This window comes from Hippocampus comes, unplaced genomic scaffold (assembly GCF_001891065.2).
Source record: "Hippocampus comes isolate QL1 unplaced genomic scaffold, H_comes_QL1_v1.1 scaffold48, whole genome shotgun sequence".
NCBI classification, from domain to species: Eukaryota; Metazoa; Chordata; class Actinopteri; order Syngnathiformes; family Syngnathidae; genus Hippocampus; species Hippocampus comes.
In genome coordinates this window covers 1,016,222-1,032,237 of record NW_017808403.1, presented here as the reverse complement: position 1 = coordinate 1,032,237, position 16,016 = coordinate 1,016,222, and the positions used below count along the sequence as shown (strand labels likewise).

General features: G+C 48.8%; 1 protein-coding gene across 1 annotated transcript in view; it reads right to left on the bottom strand.

The window, feature by feature from the left end:
- The window catches only part of adam19a (ADAM metallopeptidase domain 19a), a 40,120-nt gene that overhangs the window by 6,968 nt on the left and 17,136 nt on the right, over window positions 1-16,016 (bottom strand). Inside the window, exons 4-12 of the mRNA XM_019858210.1 lie at window positions 9,254-9,335; window positions 7,169-7,245; window positions 6,028-6,295; window positions 4,755-4,832; window positions 4,528-4,694; window positions 2,868-2,952; window positions 2,486-2,628; window positions 2,213-2,390; window positions 9-155 (exon numbers count right to left, since the gene is read on the bottom strand). Coding sequence (XP_019713769.1) covers window positions 9-155; window positions 2,213-2,390; window positions 2,486-2,628; window positions 2,868-2,952; window positions 4,528-4,694; window positions 4,755-4,832; window positions 6,028-6,295; window positions 7,169-7,245; window positions 9,254-9,335 — 1,225 coding nt within the window. The remainder of the gene's footprint in view (window positions 1-8; window positions 156-2,212; window positions 2,391-2,485; window positions 2,629-2,867; window positions 2,953-4,527; window positions 4,695-4,754; window positions 4,833-6,027; window positions 6,296-7,168; window positions 7,246-9,253; window positions 9,336-16,016) is intronic.

The window sequence follows — 16,016 nt, the reverse complement described above, 5'->3', positions numbered from 1 at the left end:
AGAGATGAGATACTTACCGTTGGAAGCTGCGTGCGTGCGTACGTGTGTGTGTGTGTTTGCATTACCTTACAGCCTTGGCAACACACTCCATGGGCACACTGAGCCCCTTCCTTCAGGGTGCAATTATTGGCATTGCAGCAGTCGTTGGTGCATTCCTGCAAAGCAAACAAGGGTCAGCTGCTCGTCCTTCACCCTGTGGGCTCTTTGCTGCCTATTTGTCTCCATCTCATTTCCTCCTTTTTGTTTCCCTCGCTCTATTTATTGCAAATGGAGTCAAACTTGCTCCGGGTGGGTCATTTCTGACTTGCGCCCTTTTTCGATAATCTCCCCTCCTTTTTGTTTCCCTCGCTCTATTTATTGCAAATTGAGTCAAACTTGCTCCGGGTTGGTCATTTCTGACTTGCGCCCTTTTCGATAATCTCCTGCTTTTATGACGAGGCAGCAATTTTGATGTTTTGGAAAGCGCCGTTTCATAGCTCACTGCAGTCCGATGGCGCAAACGAATGAGATGAAATTTGATTTGAAGAAGTGCAGGTACCCTCTGCTGTGGCAGCCCATTCCCGTCAGGGGAACAAAAAAAAAATTCTGTCAGAAGCCTAGAAGCACATTTCTGCCAGTTAAAAAAAAACGAGGAGAAAAAAAAAACACACAGGAAAAAAGAAAAAAAATCTTGTTATTTTCCATCTCGGAAGACCTTTCCCGTCAGTATATTTGAAAAAAAAAATCACTGCAAGTCCTTCCATAGGCAAGCAACATTTGAAGCACAGTTACATGTCAACCACGTCACATTTGACAAGAATCTTAAAGTTGACTTCATGAGGGGACTTGTTAAGATGTGTTCAAATAATGGGGATGTGGTTTTACAGCCAGGATAAAAAAAAAAAAGACAATTTTCTGGAAAAGCAAAAACCTTTGACCCAATTTGACCATAAGGAGACAAAATGAAGGCCATAGCGCAAATGCCATTCGAATTTAAGAAGTGGAACTTGAGATAGGGCCTGAAGGGTTAAACCGGAGACACTTTGCGGTTTTCAAGATTCAAGGGGATGACAGACGAGTCAAAACTTGACAAAATGTTGGCGGGGAGCGAGGGGTGGGCACCGAGTTTAAAAATAAAAACGCAGAGGTGCCACACGAAAAAAAAAAAAGAAAAATGTTTTACTTTGGACTGTAATTATTATTTTGTTTTTTTCACTCTGATGTGAGAATCTTTTACTCGTGGGTATTTGTCTGTCAACTTCAACGTTGAGGATGTTGATTTTGGTCAAGGAGCAATTTTGCAGCTTGTCTCATTTGCATTGCAAACATGCGACGAGTGGCGGCCAATGGTGGGCGGCGGGCGTCAATTTGCTGTGCCGCTCCCGCCCGCCCAAGCAAGTAAGCTCGTCACACAGCAAACATCTTGTCCGCGGTGGAACAAGATGTTGGCCAATCCCTCGCGGCATCAGAGCAAAACGTGCGGCGTGAATGACGAGGCGCACGAAGTCTCAAGGCGCAAAAGGCAGAATGGAAAGCGAGACAGCTCCGTCACACACCTGTTAAGCAACCCGTTAATGGGTATCGATATGAGAGTTGTGTGTTACATTACACCCGATGCACTCTCACAAAAAAAGAAACGTATTTAAAAAATGAAATCAGATTCCAAAAGCAGGCCACCTTGAATCTGAGGTGGCGCACGATCTGCATCAGCGGTATTTGTCAGCAGCCAGCAGTCGGTCGGCCATTGCAGCTTGCCATCGGAGCGGTTCTTGCATCTTTTTGTATGACTCGTGTAAGTTTGGCTCTCCTTTACGAAGCGGCAAAAGGAGAGAGGAATCCCGTTTGAACGCAGCTTTATTCAAAGGACGTCTGCCCCGCAGTACGATGGAACAACGCACTCTTCTCGGCAACGGGCCTTCGACGAATGAAGGCAGTGATTTCCTTTTCAGCAACTCACAAACTCTTGTCTCGACTTGATTTTTCTGTCTCTTTCATGTCCGTCGCTCACCGTGGCGAGTGGGTGCGTGCGTGTGTGTGCGTGTGCGGTCACAGGTTGATCGCGGGAGGTTGCTGGCTTGAAAAGTAGATCCGAGGTCAAAAGCGGTCGGGCGCCCCTGGTCTAAGCCCTTTTTGGGAAGAATTTTTTTTTTTTTTTTCGGTCAACCGCGGTCCTGATCCATCAACACACTGGCAAAGTCTCGGTGACACAAGTAAGAAAAGGCAAGACGCTCACATCGGCTTGGCCGCAGTCGCACTCCTCGCCCTCCTCCACGAAGCCGTTGCCGCACCTTTTCCCGCCCACCAGGTCCTTCATGTCGGGCATGTCGTAGAGACACATGCCCCCTCCCTTCTGGAAGTAGCCGTCAAGGTCGCGCTTGCTGCACTGGCTGAACACCCTCGGAAACGGATGCCTGCGAGCGAGCGAGCGAGCGAGCGGGCGTCACGGACGCTCAGTGGCCGCGAGTGCCCGCCCGACGGGTTGTGGCGGAAGGCGGGCGGGGCTCACCCGGTGGCGGCGGCCATGACGCAGCCCCCCTGCTCGGCGGTGGCCTCCGCGCAGCAGCCGTCGTGGTCGTGACTCATCCCGAAGTTGTGGCCGATCTCGTGGGCCATGGTGGCGGCCGCGCCGATGGACAGCTCCGAGTGGTCCTGGGCGGTCCCAACGATACGCAACACGAGAAAAAAAACGTCGGGTCAAGAATGAGCCAATGAAAAAGGGGGTTGTTAGCGCACAAACAAGCTGGGAGAGAAGAGAGAAAACTTTTGAACCCCTCCCCTCCAGGAAGCCGCCACGACTTGGGTCACTTTGACCCAACTGTTTGTTTGGTTGGTGTTGTCATGTCCAAGTAAACAGGTTTCCTGTGGAGCAAAGTCATTGCGGCACATACCACATTGATCCCTCCGGAGTTCTCCAGACTGCACATGCCCTCCAGCGGTGCCATCCCGATCGTTGTCCCCTTGAAGATCACGCCGCTGTGAGAGAGAGGCGCGAACGTCAACGTCGCTGAACCGTGACCGCCCCCCCTCCCAAGACTTCACAGCGGATGTGCATCGATCGCGGACGCCGGGAGCAAAAGGACGCCCTGACAACCTCCATCCACGCTCCCAAACTCAAGCATCGGCTCCGCTTTGGCGCGGTGCTCTCGGAGCGCGGCTTGAGGAAAAAAAAAAAAAAGCTCCATTTGCGGACGGAAATATTGCAGTGGCAGCCATTTTCAAAAAAAAGAACCTTTTGAGTGCCAGCCCATTGAGAGCATGCTGACTGATCTTTCGAGGCTCACAGAATAATGTGGTTTAGGACCACGGAAAGAAAGGGTTCTGTCAGTCGTCATCTGTACCTGTGGTTTTTTTTTGTTGTTTTTTGTTGTTTTTTGTTTTTTACCCACAGGTACAGATGACGACTGACAGAACCCTTTCTACGATGGAACTTTCCTGTACGACTGAGAGCCTCCACAAGGACCACGGAAAGACAGAAACAACCAAGTTGAAGATTTTTTTTTGGGGGGGGGGGGGTAAAATACCAACAACGATGAAAATGTGGTTTTGAGGGCTAAGTTGTGGCGTTAGAATGTAGCACATATTACACAATCGACAAACTTTACAAACTAATTCGGAGAAGTCGTAGTAGTATTCGGTAGCATGTGCGTGAATGCGCATCAGCTACAAGGGGGGGGGAGTAAAATACCAACAACGATGAAAATGTGGTTTTGAGGGCTAAGTTGTGGCGTTAGAATGTAGCACATATTACACAATCGACAAACTTTACAAACTAATTCCAAGAAGTCGTAGAAGTATTCGGTAGCATGTGCGTGTATGCGCATCAGCTACAACAGCACTTCTACTTCGAAATAGATTTCGAAGGGTCCACCACATTTTAGGAACTTAGACATACATACGTTGTTGCGACACGAGGTCAGCTTATTCAAGAGATACAATGCTGCCACCTGCTGGCAACAGCTAATTTTTCATTTTTGATCTCTCACAGCAAAAAACTGGCCGCGAATTTTGCGGTTTGGTGTCTGCCGGCCAATCGATAAGATAAGCCTATAAAAACAGCAAAGGACACATTCCTTTTTAGCAGCTCTGGACTCATTTCATTTTCTTTTTTTTCCCCTTCTTCCTGCAGGCCTTTTTGGAAGTATCTCCATCTGAAACGGTGGTTCTCCAACGGGGTCCCCGGACGCTGAAAACTTCTACTTCGAAATAGATTTCGAAGGGTCCACCATATTTTAGGAACTTATACATTGTTGCGACACGAGGTCAGCTCATTCAAGACATACAATGCTGCCACCTGCTGGCAACAGCTAATTTTTCATTTTTGATCTCTCACAGCAAAAAACTGGCCGCGAATTTTGCGGTTTGATGTCTGCCGGCCAATCGATAAGCCAACAAAAACAGCAAATGACACGTTCCTTTTTAGCAGCTCTGGATTCATTTCATTTTCTTTTTTTCCCCCTTCTTCCTGCTGGCGTTTTTGGTAATATCTCCATCTAAAACAGTGATTCTCCAGACGGGGTCCCCGGATGCTGAACAGTTTGGAGGACTCACGTGAGCAGCTGGGCGTTGTCGTGCTTCTTGCGCGACTTCAGCTTCTGTCTCCACTGCAGGAAGGACCAGAGGGTGGCGTTGGGCTCCTCGGTGACAATGCACTGGTCCCGCTCGGTCCAGACCTCCAGGCCAATCAGTGGCACGCGGATGTTGAGAGCCCTGTAGAACTGACGGCCCAGAGTTCCCGTCGATCGTGTCGCCAACCGCGCGGCAAAAGCGCAGCTCACCTTGTCCACGTAATTGGCGATTTCCATAATCCTGGTCTTGATTTTCTCATAGTCCCGATTCTGTCGTTTGAACTGCAGTCAAGCAAAGACCGCCGAGCATCAGCGCCACTCACGAGCTCAAACACTTTGCATGTCCCGCAGCGTAACCCAACGTGTCGCGCTTTCGCGGTCTCGGTTTTGTCCGTCCGTCGTCGGACGGGCGGGATTCTTAAAGCGACGTTTGTGAAGACGGAGCGCCTCATCGATGGACTTTATTGTCCAGTCCAGAAGCCCCTTTAGCTTCCACGTCAACTTTCCTTTCCCAAAAAAAAAAAAAAAAAGGTTTCATTTTGGCCGGTTGGTATATTCATGGTTCACTTGCCTTTATTTTAGCATTATTTAGCATTCATTTATTCCATGAAATTGGAAAGAAGCGAAGAAAGCCTCTGGACCCAAAGCGCCGTCACTTTTGCCCTGGAGGCCACGATGGTTGATGGGTAGCCGCCAACGGGGAAGCGGAGAGCCAAGGGAAGAGAAAGAAATGGACGGGGCCGCAGAGGAGCACTTAGAGCGCTTCAGCTAATGACGTGACGGATAGCAGAATGATGGGAGAGTACATTAGAGCAGTGGTTCTTAACCTGGGTTGGATCGAACCCCAGGGGTTTGGTGAGTCGGTCTCAGGGATTCGACGGCGTGAGACACTCAACATGTGTAATCCAATTTGTCTTGTTCACCCTGCTCCTTCCTGCCTGCTTTTTGGGGTCCTCCACCACCCACGCATCGTGACAAGATGGAGGAGGACCTTGAAAAAATAACTAACTAACTAACTAACTAACTAACTGACTGCAGTTGGCATATTCTTCTTGTCCAATCAGTGCTGCGGGAAATTTAGTTCGCTTGGTTGTCAACGTATGACTGTCGTGAAAGTACGCCGTACAATAAAAAAACATATATATACACTCATCTCCTGAAATTTTACTGACATTTTTCTGTTTTTAATAAATGCGGGTTTTTTTTTTTTTTTATATCTTGAATTTGTAAAAAAAATATATATATTTTTTTCACTCATGAAGGTTTCGGCGAATGTGCATATTAACTGGTCGGGTTCGGTACCTCTAAAAAGGTTAAGAGCCACTGCATTAGAACGAACATGCACAAAGCACTCGAGATAAATGATGGCGGCGGATCCCGAGCGCAGGCGGCGCTCGGCAATTCAATTGCGTGGCGTTCAATTCATCTTCCTTTGTGGGGACACATCAAGTAGTTGAGGCGGCCCCCTGAGAGCTTGTCAGGACCGTTTACAGACAGCAAAGAAGAGAGTTACGCCTCCTAAGAATATACGGAGACTTTTTTTGGGGGGGGGGGGTACACTCACCCTGAAATGATGTGGTGCGAGAAAGTCGGCAATGTGGCCAGACAGCGGCATGCGACGGCCGTGGCCGCAGTCTCCGCCTTTCAATTCCAGGTGTTGCGCGGGCAGCAAGGAATGGCGCTGAGGAGGAGCCGCGCCGGGCAGCGGCTCCAGGTAGAAGGTGGAGTTGACATTCAAAGATATCAGGCCCCTGTGGCAAAGGCAGAGCACATTTGCTTCAACTTGGCAAGCTCACAAGTCACAAGAGTCAGTGGCGACTTCCAACGTCCACCGCCGCTCGCGTTTTACGCCGTCGCAGTCCGGTTGTGACGAACGCCCAAAAGGCTGCCGTATTTGAACGTTGGCGATGGGGCTGGCACTCGGACAACCTCGTTTCCGTTTTCGGTGGGACTTGGTGTCAAAAGTAGGGCCTGACCCACGTGCGGCGGATTTTTGGGAGACCCGCGCCCAATCGCCGATGAACTCATTCAGCGCCAGCCATTGTCAAGACCCTTCTTGAACCGACCACGTGATTTTGTTTTTCATACGTAAAGACGTACCTGTTATTGAATGCCTGGATTCTTAAAAGAATAATCATAAATAAAAAAGTCTCAGAACATCAGACATTGAATGAGTTAATCAGCCGATGAATTCCAAGAATATAAAAATCAAGCTTCTTCAATGGTCCCTCAACGCTTACAATAAAGACGCGAAGAGAGGGAAAAAAAAAAACAATTGAAAAAAATCATCCGAGTCATTGCTGATTTTCAGGCAGGGGAATTTTCAAATGTTCACATCTCTCTCTCTCTCACGTCTTTGAGAGGCGCTGGCTCAAGAGGATCAAACGAGTCATGTTCAAGGACAAACGTCCGTCAGCAAAAGTGGGAATCATCACAGCGACGGGCACCTGCGCATGGAAACCGCCGCCGATTTGCATGCAGAGCAGCCGGGCCATGAATCGCATCTCTGTTCCTTCTTGAAATATTAACAAAGGTGAAACTGCCCGAGACCGTGAAGAGCGAGCGCTAGCTAGACAGCAAAAAAAAAAAAAATCTGAATAATAAAGTTTGGTTGTTGTCCACACCTGACGCCTGAGCACACGCTGAGGGCCACCCAGGAATCGGGATGTCCTCTTACATCGCCGTGATAGAAACAGTGATCCTGGAGAAAAAAGACAAACAAAGGCTTTGCAGGAACCTGACATTGAGCAGCAGATTTGGACTCCTTCCAAAGAGATCCATTTGGAAGACACGTCACCCTTTCAACGGAAAATGAAGCGGCGGAAACCTGTCCAGGGAATGAAAACGTCGGTGCGCTTTGGTGCCCCCCAGCACCCAAATGAGGTGCGCCCAAACTTTCCACGGCATCATCGCATTCAACGCAGCAGTTGGATCGATTCACTCTTTTTTTTTCACCGCGTTACCGCCTGTCTTTGTCGTCGATCTCAACTCGTCAACGGCTAACGAACAATGTGGCGCTCATGATTGGAATCGGGAGGAAGGCGTTGGGGCTTTTCGTGCTTGTTGGGATCTTTTGAGCTTGTTGGGCCTGAACTCAACATTCGACACGTTGTCAAGCCTTCTTTTCCGTTCACAGTTATTTCGCATCCAATGGGCGGAGGTCACTCACAACACGGGTGCCAGTCTAGCGCGCCGCTCTGCCCGCCCCTCGGCCATTTTGGACACTTGGTGCAAAAAGTTCCAAGGACCACTGACAGCGCTATTTTCTTGCTCGCTGATCGTGAGGTTTGGCTTGTCTGCGTCCGATAGGCTGGCTGCTTTCCCAAGCAAAAAAATTAAAAAGGACAACGATGACCCGCCGGTGCTTCAAAAGTCAAGCCGAACATTTCCCGCTAACATTTTACCACGTGAAAAGCAAACAAGCCTGATGTGAATCTTTGTGGAAGCAGAAAAGACTCGCAGGAGTTCCCGAGATCAAAGGCGGCCATATTGGCCTTATTACCAGCCGCTCATGTTAAAAGGAGACTTTATATCGCCACCAGGTTGAAATTATGCAGGCAGGTTGGGAGGTTTCGTGTGTGTGTGTGCGTGTGTGCGGGAGATTGTCAGTTCATCAGAGCGTGAAATGAGCTCTTTCATTCCGGCTCGGTGATAGCGAACATCCAAATTAATTGTCAGCGAGAGGCGGGTGGGGTGGAACGAGCGCCCCCGCCTCCCGCCCGACATCCGGCAATTAACCACCGCCAGGGTGCAGCGCCTCGGCATGGGCGGCGTCCAAACGGGGGATGCTGTCATCTCTTGGGGGAAAATGCAACAAATTCAAATGGAGGGGAATTTGCAAATGGCAAAGGCTGCTGCACTTTTGAAAAAAGCTTTTTTTTTTTTTTTTTTATAACAAATTGTCTTTATTTTAGCTTTCGCATAACCTATGCGACCCGATATTATTTCTGCTAATATATGTCAATGAAGCGCAGGGGGGGGGGGTTGTGAAGTTTGGCCACAGCGGAGTTTCGAAAATGAGCCGACAGCGTCTTTCCTTTTGGAAAGACGACCCTCCCGAGTCCTACTTGGGGAAATCTCTCTTGGCCAAATCCGTTGTGTGTTAAAGAGAAAAAGAAAGTGGAGGAGATCCCATCTCCCGCCGCTTGAGCACAACATCATTTTGTCATTGGTGGGAGCGGATGATCCAAGAAGCGACTTTCAGCCCGTGCTCGCAATCACTCCCCAGTCAGGAGCGACTCACTCGGCGCTTATCTGCTCCATTTGCTCGCCCGCAATGCATCTTGAAAAGCAGTCAGCAGCAGACGCTCACCAAAGAACGGCACCCAAAGTGACAAGGGGGGGCGGCGGGAACGATCCCTTCAATGTTCCGGCAACTTCACAAGCATCATCTCCAATCACGTCAAAGTCGGTCTGGGGGTAAAAGTTTCCCATTTGGATCATTTCAAAAAGATTCTCCCTCTTTGTTTGCACACCATCGTTGAAAACGATGGCCAAACGCCGACGCGCTTGGAGACTCGTTAGTTCCTTCCCTTTTCAGCGCAATTTCACTTCTTACGATATTGCAAACACAGGACAGAGGTCAAGGAATCAAGTTGAGAGGGGCGGGGGGTGGGGGGGGTCATCAATTTGCGGATTCGCCATCGAAAGGGATGGCCGTTCATCGCCGCCGCCGGCTTGACTGCACAGTTTGTATGGACTTGACTTACAGTGTAATTCCTTGTGGTCACGGTCACCGGCTGTCCTTCGTCTGTGTAGTAGGTCTCGGCGAAGTCTGGACCCAAAAGCTCACTGAAACAACACAACAGATTGAGTCACTAACATGCACGGGCCTCACTTTGTGTCTCGAGGCGCGCTCTGAAAACGACGGCGGGATAAAGACGGCGCGGCCGCGTCGACGAAGCGCACGTCACGTTTCCGGTGACTTCCTACGGAACGACCGAAAGGCTCGATCGCGTGCGGCCATGCCCGCTGGGATCAACCGGGCCGCGCTCGCAAAATGCTTTGCGATGATGCAACACTGACGGGCGGGTTGTCTGAAATCACAGCATCAGTTGGGCTTCCTTTGCCGGCGGTTGTTGGGGAGAAAACGCAGGCAGCGATCACCGCCCGAGGCTTGTGCGCACGAGCAGGGGTCCGTTCTAGGAAAGGCCCCCCCACCCTCCAGGCAACACCTCCCGTTGCTTTAATTCGAGTCAGAAATCAAATGGGCCCAAGAGGGCAAGACGAGGCGCAATTAAAGCTGCGTGCAGTTCGGTGAGGAGCCAAAGGGAAAAATTGCAGGTTGTCTTCCCGTGGCAACATCAAATCTTTGCGTCTTCTTGTTGTGCATTGTAGCTTGACATTTAAGAAAAGCAAAATAATAATAATCATCAGAATGTTCACCGGCTAGCCTCTGGTTAAAGAAGAATAAAATGAAAAGAAAGAAAATCAATGTCTTGGTTGTAGTTCATGTCATGACACGGAATTCCCCGCTTCTCCGGGAGACATCTGGAAAAAGAGGCCAAGCATCTGCGCGCTGTCTGCAAGCAAAAGCAATTACACGCCGAAGACAATCAAACGCACAAGTGCTGTTTTATGATGGGAAGCAAAATGATGACATACAAAAAAAAAAAAAAAAGAACAAACTGCCTTGTTTTCAATGATTTTCTTTGTGTGAGTGTTTTTTTTTTTTTTTATCCATAAGACAAAGATAATGATGTGCGAATGCGCCCCAACCCCCCCAGTCAGCAAAAATCGCTCCGTTATGTAGCAGACATTGTTTCTCTTTTTCTCGATTGGAAAGTTAAACCAATTCCAAAGGACAAAGTTTTGGAAAGCAGGTCACTGATCTCACATATTTCATTTTGAAGCGTTTAGGGGACCCCCCCCCCCTCAAAAAAAAAACAGTTATAGCATTCAATATATATATATCGCTGATAATGATGTGTGCGTTTATTAATTGGTTTGCAAAAAATAAAAAATCCCAATCGGTCAGCCCCAACTGTTATCATTTTTAAAAATAAAACCTTGGTTATCGACCTTTCCAGGGGACGCATCAAGGAAAATAAACTTTTATCATTTTGTTTCAAACGCAGCGCACATAAAAAGTGTTGAAATGGCAGTTTTTGGGTGCTCTATCCAGTGAGACCAAAACTGTTCCCACCATTGTGACCCATCATCGATTGGAAAAAAAAAAAAAAAAAGAAAATTCTTTTAGAGCGGGGAGGTCAAAATAACAACTGGGATGATGCGGATGCACAAGTGTGCACACCCTCAATTTCCACTGTTGTAGCAAGCGTTTGCGGCCACGTTTTGCTTTGTGCTCAAACTTGAACGGATCATATTTCCCTCCACTTTGACACGGATGGGCCTTGGAACAACAGGTCACAGATAGAAAAAAAAACAAAAAGCTGACAATGTCGCCTTTCCACACATTATCGGCCTTAAAAGCGCTCTTGCACTCAGGCCGCAGGAGCAGACCTGCATGCAAAGCATCCGCCGAGCAAAGCGAACAAACACAAAGAGGCTCCGATACAAAGACTTTTGTAAAAAGAAGTCCTGTACATAAATCAATCAAAACAACACAGCGTCTTTGGCCGTGTACACTTTTGATCACAGTAAATGTCTCTGGGGAAGCGAGAACGTGAGCAAGGTGCCGTTTGCTCTGGCCAGATATTCCAGACTCGAAGGGGGTGGGGAGGGGTGCGAAATAAAAGATGGCGAGCGGGCCCTCTCGGCCCCTCTCGGCCAATCGCTTTCACAAGGTCACATAGTGAGCTACGAGACTCTTGAAGCGAGAGCACCAAAGCGACGAGTCGGCTACTTCCTGAACGAGACAGGAAGCGGATGAGGGCGCGGGGCGGGGTCGCCCTCAGCCCAGCCGCGGCACCTGTTGTCAAGGGACTCCTTCCGCAGCGCACCGCTCGCCCTTCACCACTTCCTCTCAGTGGCTTGGGTGGGGTTTTTTGGCGTTCATTTCAACGGGGGAGGTCAAAGGGCACGGCCGCAGTGCAAATTCAACTGCTCCAGTTTCAGCTATTGCCTGCCCCTCCCGGGACCAAAAGCTCATCAGTATTTTTCCTTTTTTTTTTTTTTGTGGTTGCTTTCCACGCCGCCGTTGACTCAAAGCTGTCAATCAACATCACAGACATGTCATGCAGAGCCGAAATAGACTCCGGTAAGAAGAACAAAGCCTCTATCTGATTTGAAATCACAAAGCGGAAACACAAGAGGGGCTGGCGCTGAGCTCAAACAAATCATTTCCTGGGGTTTGAAAAAGAAATCAATGAAGACAAGCGGGCTACTAAAACAGACTGATGGCTCTGCGTAAAAGCGTTGGAGATTCTCGCAGGAGTCCAAATTCACACCCGGTCACGTCGGGCGGCAACGTGTTTAGCTTAAGTCAGCGCGTTATCTAGGACGTATTTCCCTGTCGGCGGAGCTTTCACTGTCTTCTGATGGTCTTGATGGCAGGCTGCCGCAATAAAAAAATTATTTTATATACATATATGTGTGTGTGTGTGTGTGTGTGTAACATATTCGGGTGGAAATGGTTTGTTCGGGTTTGCCACTCCGATGCTAACGCTCGCCGAGGAGTCGTCAGTGTCCCGAACATGTGGGAGCCTCCCGGTGAATGTCGTGTGGAAAGTCATTCCAAGAACGATTAACCAGAACTCCACCGAGTTAAATCGTTTGGCATCCTTGGTCACACTCTCGCCTTTGTGCGGCTCGGGACCTGGAGACCATCTCGCTTTGATTCCACAAATACCAGACCGTGACTCAGGCGCGAGCTATTCAAACATCCGACGACATGCGCGTGCTCTCTGTTCCAGCTTTCCCCCGGAATGTGCGGGAGGCGTTCGACAACCCCGAAGATCCTCATGCCGGTTCTCATGATCATTTATTTCAGCAAATGTGTGGCCAAACAACCGCGACACTGATGCTAGTTCCATTAGCTACGTGTGTTAGCATGAAGGCCTTTTTTTTTTTTTTTTTTTTTTTTTTTTTTAAAAAAAAAAAAAAAAAAAAAAAAAAAAAAAAAAAAGTGAGGTGGTCCAGATTTTGCCACAAGGAAATGAGCACCCCCCCCCTTCCCTCCCTCCTCCTTCCCACCTTCCGGTCCTGTCCTTCCCCTGCTGCCTCCTGCTGCTGTCGGTCTTTTCCTGGCTAAACCGCCATGAGGAAGGGATAAATAATTAAATTCCATTAGGAAAGTAATCTGTCAATGTGAGTGAGTGAGTGCCAGTGCCCCTACATGACCAAAATGGGAGGGAAGTGGGTCGGCGGTACTTCGATGTTTGGATGTGTGCCGCGTGTGTGCATGTTTGACCAAAACAAACACTCGATAAGCCCAAAAGGAATCACTGAGCAAAATCTTATCTGTCTTTTGCTGCTTTAACTTTAAGAAAATGTGGCAGCGGAGGGCAAAGGGCGAGCGAGAGGACGGAGTGTCACACCTAAACAAAAGGGCTTATGCACACATTTCAACATGTATTTCGTTCAGGTTAATATCCTGAAGCACCTCCCGGGACCAAAAGCTCATCAGTATTTTTCCTTTTTTTTTTTTTTGTGGTTGCTTTCCACGCCGCCGTTGACTCAAAGCTGTCAATCAACATCACAGACATGTCATGCAGAGCCGAAATAGACTCCGGTAAGAAGAACAAAGCCTCTATCTGATTTGAAATCACAAAGCGGAAACACAAGAGGGGCTGGCGCTGAGCTCAAACAAATCATTTCCTGGGGTTTGAAAAAGAAATCAATGAAGACAAGCGGGCTACTAAAACAGACTGATGGCTCTGCGTAAAAGCGTTGGAGATTCTCGCAGGAGTCCAAATTCACACCCGGTCACGTCGGGCGGCAACGTGTTTAGCTTAAGTCAGCGCGTTATCTAGGACGTATTTCCCTGTCGGCGGAGCTTTCACTGTCTTCTGATGGTCTTGATGGCAGGCTGCCGCAATAAAAAAATTATTTTATATACATATATGTGTGTGTGTGTGTGTGTGTGTAACATATTCGGGTGGAAATGGTTTGTTCGGGTTTGCCACTCCGATGCTAACGCTCGCCGAGGAGTCGTCAGTGTCCCGAACATGTGGGAGCCTCCCGGTGAATGTCGTGTGGAAAGTCATTCCAAGAACGATTAACCAGAACTCCACCGAGTTAAATCGTTTGGCATCCTTGGTCACACTCTCGCCTTTGTGCGGCTCGGGACCTGGAGACCATCTCGCTTTGATTCCACAAATACCAGACCGTGACTCAGGCGCGAGCTATTCAAACATCCGACGACATGCGCGTGCTCTCTGTTCCAGCTTTCCCCCGGAATGTGCGGGAGGCGTTCGACAACCCCGAAGATCCTCATGCCGGTTCTCATGATCATTTATTTCAGCAAATGTGTGGCCAAACAACCGCGACACTGATGCTAGTTCCATTAGCTACGTGTGTTAGCATGAAGGTTTTTTTTTTTTTTTTTTTTTTTTTTAAACACTGCACCGAATTTGACAGCCCCATTCGTTGTTGATGTGCCGTCGCGGTTCCACGCCGTGACGCCGCTCGCCGCAACTGCATATGCTCGGTGCGGTTGTCGCAAAGTCAAGTGAAGTGAAGTGGCATGATGAACAATAGCAATGTTAGCTTCAAATAAAATGTAGCATCGCCACACGTGTTTCACTTGAATCACCTCTCTTCATCCTCCCCACAAGCAAAGCTGCCCCCCCCCCAAAAAAAAAAAAAACAGTGTGAAAAAGCTCTAAGTAGCACTTGTTGAGTAGCTTAGCAACCTGTACCAAATGTGGACGCAGCACCAAAAGCAAATGAAGTGGGAAGGGGGCTCGACATGCGTAAGGCAACGCGAATGTGGATTTGTCTTGTTTTCCTCAGCTGGGAGTGGCCATCAACAGCTTGAAGCGAGCACACTCGGCCAGCGACGCTGATCCGTTGGGGGCCAACAATCTCCAGCCCACCTTTACGCACTTGACTGGAAGTCCTCCTCCTTCTCGCCAAGCCAGACGAACGACGATCAGCTTCGGTGAATGGCAACTTTTTTTCTTTTCCTGTTTTTGTCGCCGACCTTCCGAAAAGCTTTGCCGCTTTGTCTCCGCTTATCTCGACACGCGTCGATCCGTTTCCAAGCAACTATCGCCCGCCTCACTCCACCACATTCTTCACCTCTGAAAGTCGGATTCTTCATGATGAAAAGGTTGATTTTTAAACGACGACGCAAGGAGCCGTCCGCTTTCTTACGTATTCGCCGGCTTCGCGAGAAATCCGCTTGTCGAACAAATCAAAGCGAACGGGGCCGGCATTCACCTGCAAGCAATTACAAGCCGTCTCTCGTTTTGTGGCTTCTTGTCGAGTTGCCAGCAAAAATCCGCCCGCATGGCTCGTTTTGACAGCTCACTAAGTTGGACGCATCGATCGAAACAGATGTTTTTTTTTTTTTAATGCTGATACTAAATCTGATATTTGAAAATTCAAATTCCAATAACCGATCATTCAAAAATGCATATGATGAGTCAAATAATGTTTTTTTTTTTTGGGGGGGGGGGTCCCTTCAAGGTTGCAACAACAAAGACATGCATTGCAGGCACAACATTGGACTTTAGTATTTAACTTAACCACAGAGAGAAAAGCTTGCAGATTTTGGGCCATTTATGGGGGGCATGGGGGGGTGCAATATTTGACTGTCATTAATGTCAAATCCGACCATATCACCTGTCGCGGGGTGTTTCCGGCCCCCATTAAGCATGAAAAACAAAGGATTACCGGATCAGGAAATCAAACTGTTTTATGGTCGAATCAGAGCGGCAAATCATGGCTGAACCGAGAATGTCGTTGCGCGTGATTTGATTTGTCAAAAAACTGCCATCTGTCCCATTCTTCATAAACAAGAGAATCCTTCTATTTTTCATCCGTTGCAAAGGGGGTCCGTCGCTTTGCTGCGCAATCGCAAACGGCCTCGTCAAGGATTCCGTTTGTGAACCGAATGGTGTGTTGACGCGGAGCAAGGAGGAGGTGGTGCGAGAGAGTTGTTGATCCTTGGGCTATTTTTTGCCAAACACGCACATCATCAAAGCAGTCGGGGAATCTTAAATTGACGAGGAAAAGAGAGAGAGAGAAAAAAAAAAAAAAAGAGCATAAAATGTCTCCTTTGACACATCAAACTGAAAGCGAATAAAACCTTGGTGCTTTTTGGGAGGCTCGAAGCGGCAAATGCAGTGGAACAAACAACTCGAGGTTGAGCGCGAGGACAGGAAGCGGGCGCTTCTTGCAGAGGCTCAGGAGGAAAAATGGCGTGCAAGCGCGGCGCGACGACTCACCGGTTGTGTTCCACTCGTAGCACCAGTTGGAGGTCAGCGGAGGAGAGCGCAATTTCCCCTCTGATTGGCCGCTCATCCTGGTGGATGAAGAAGAGACATTCGGGGAGTCAGACCCTGACAGCGTTCGCGTGGTCGACGAGCCGGCCCCCCCCCCCACCGCCCCCCCCCCCCCCCCCGC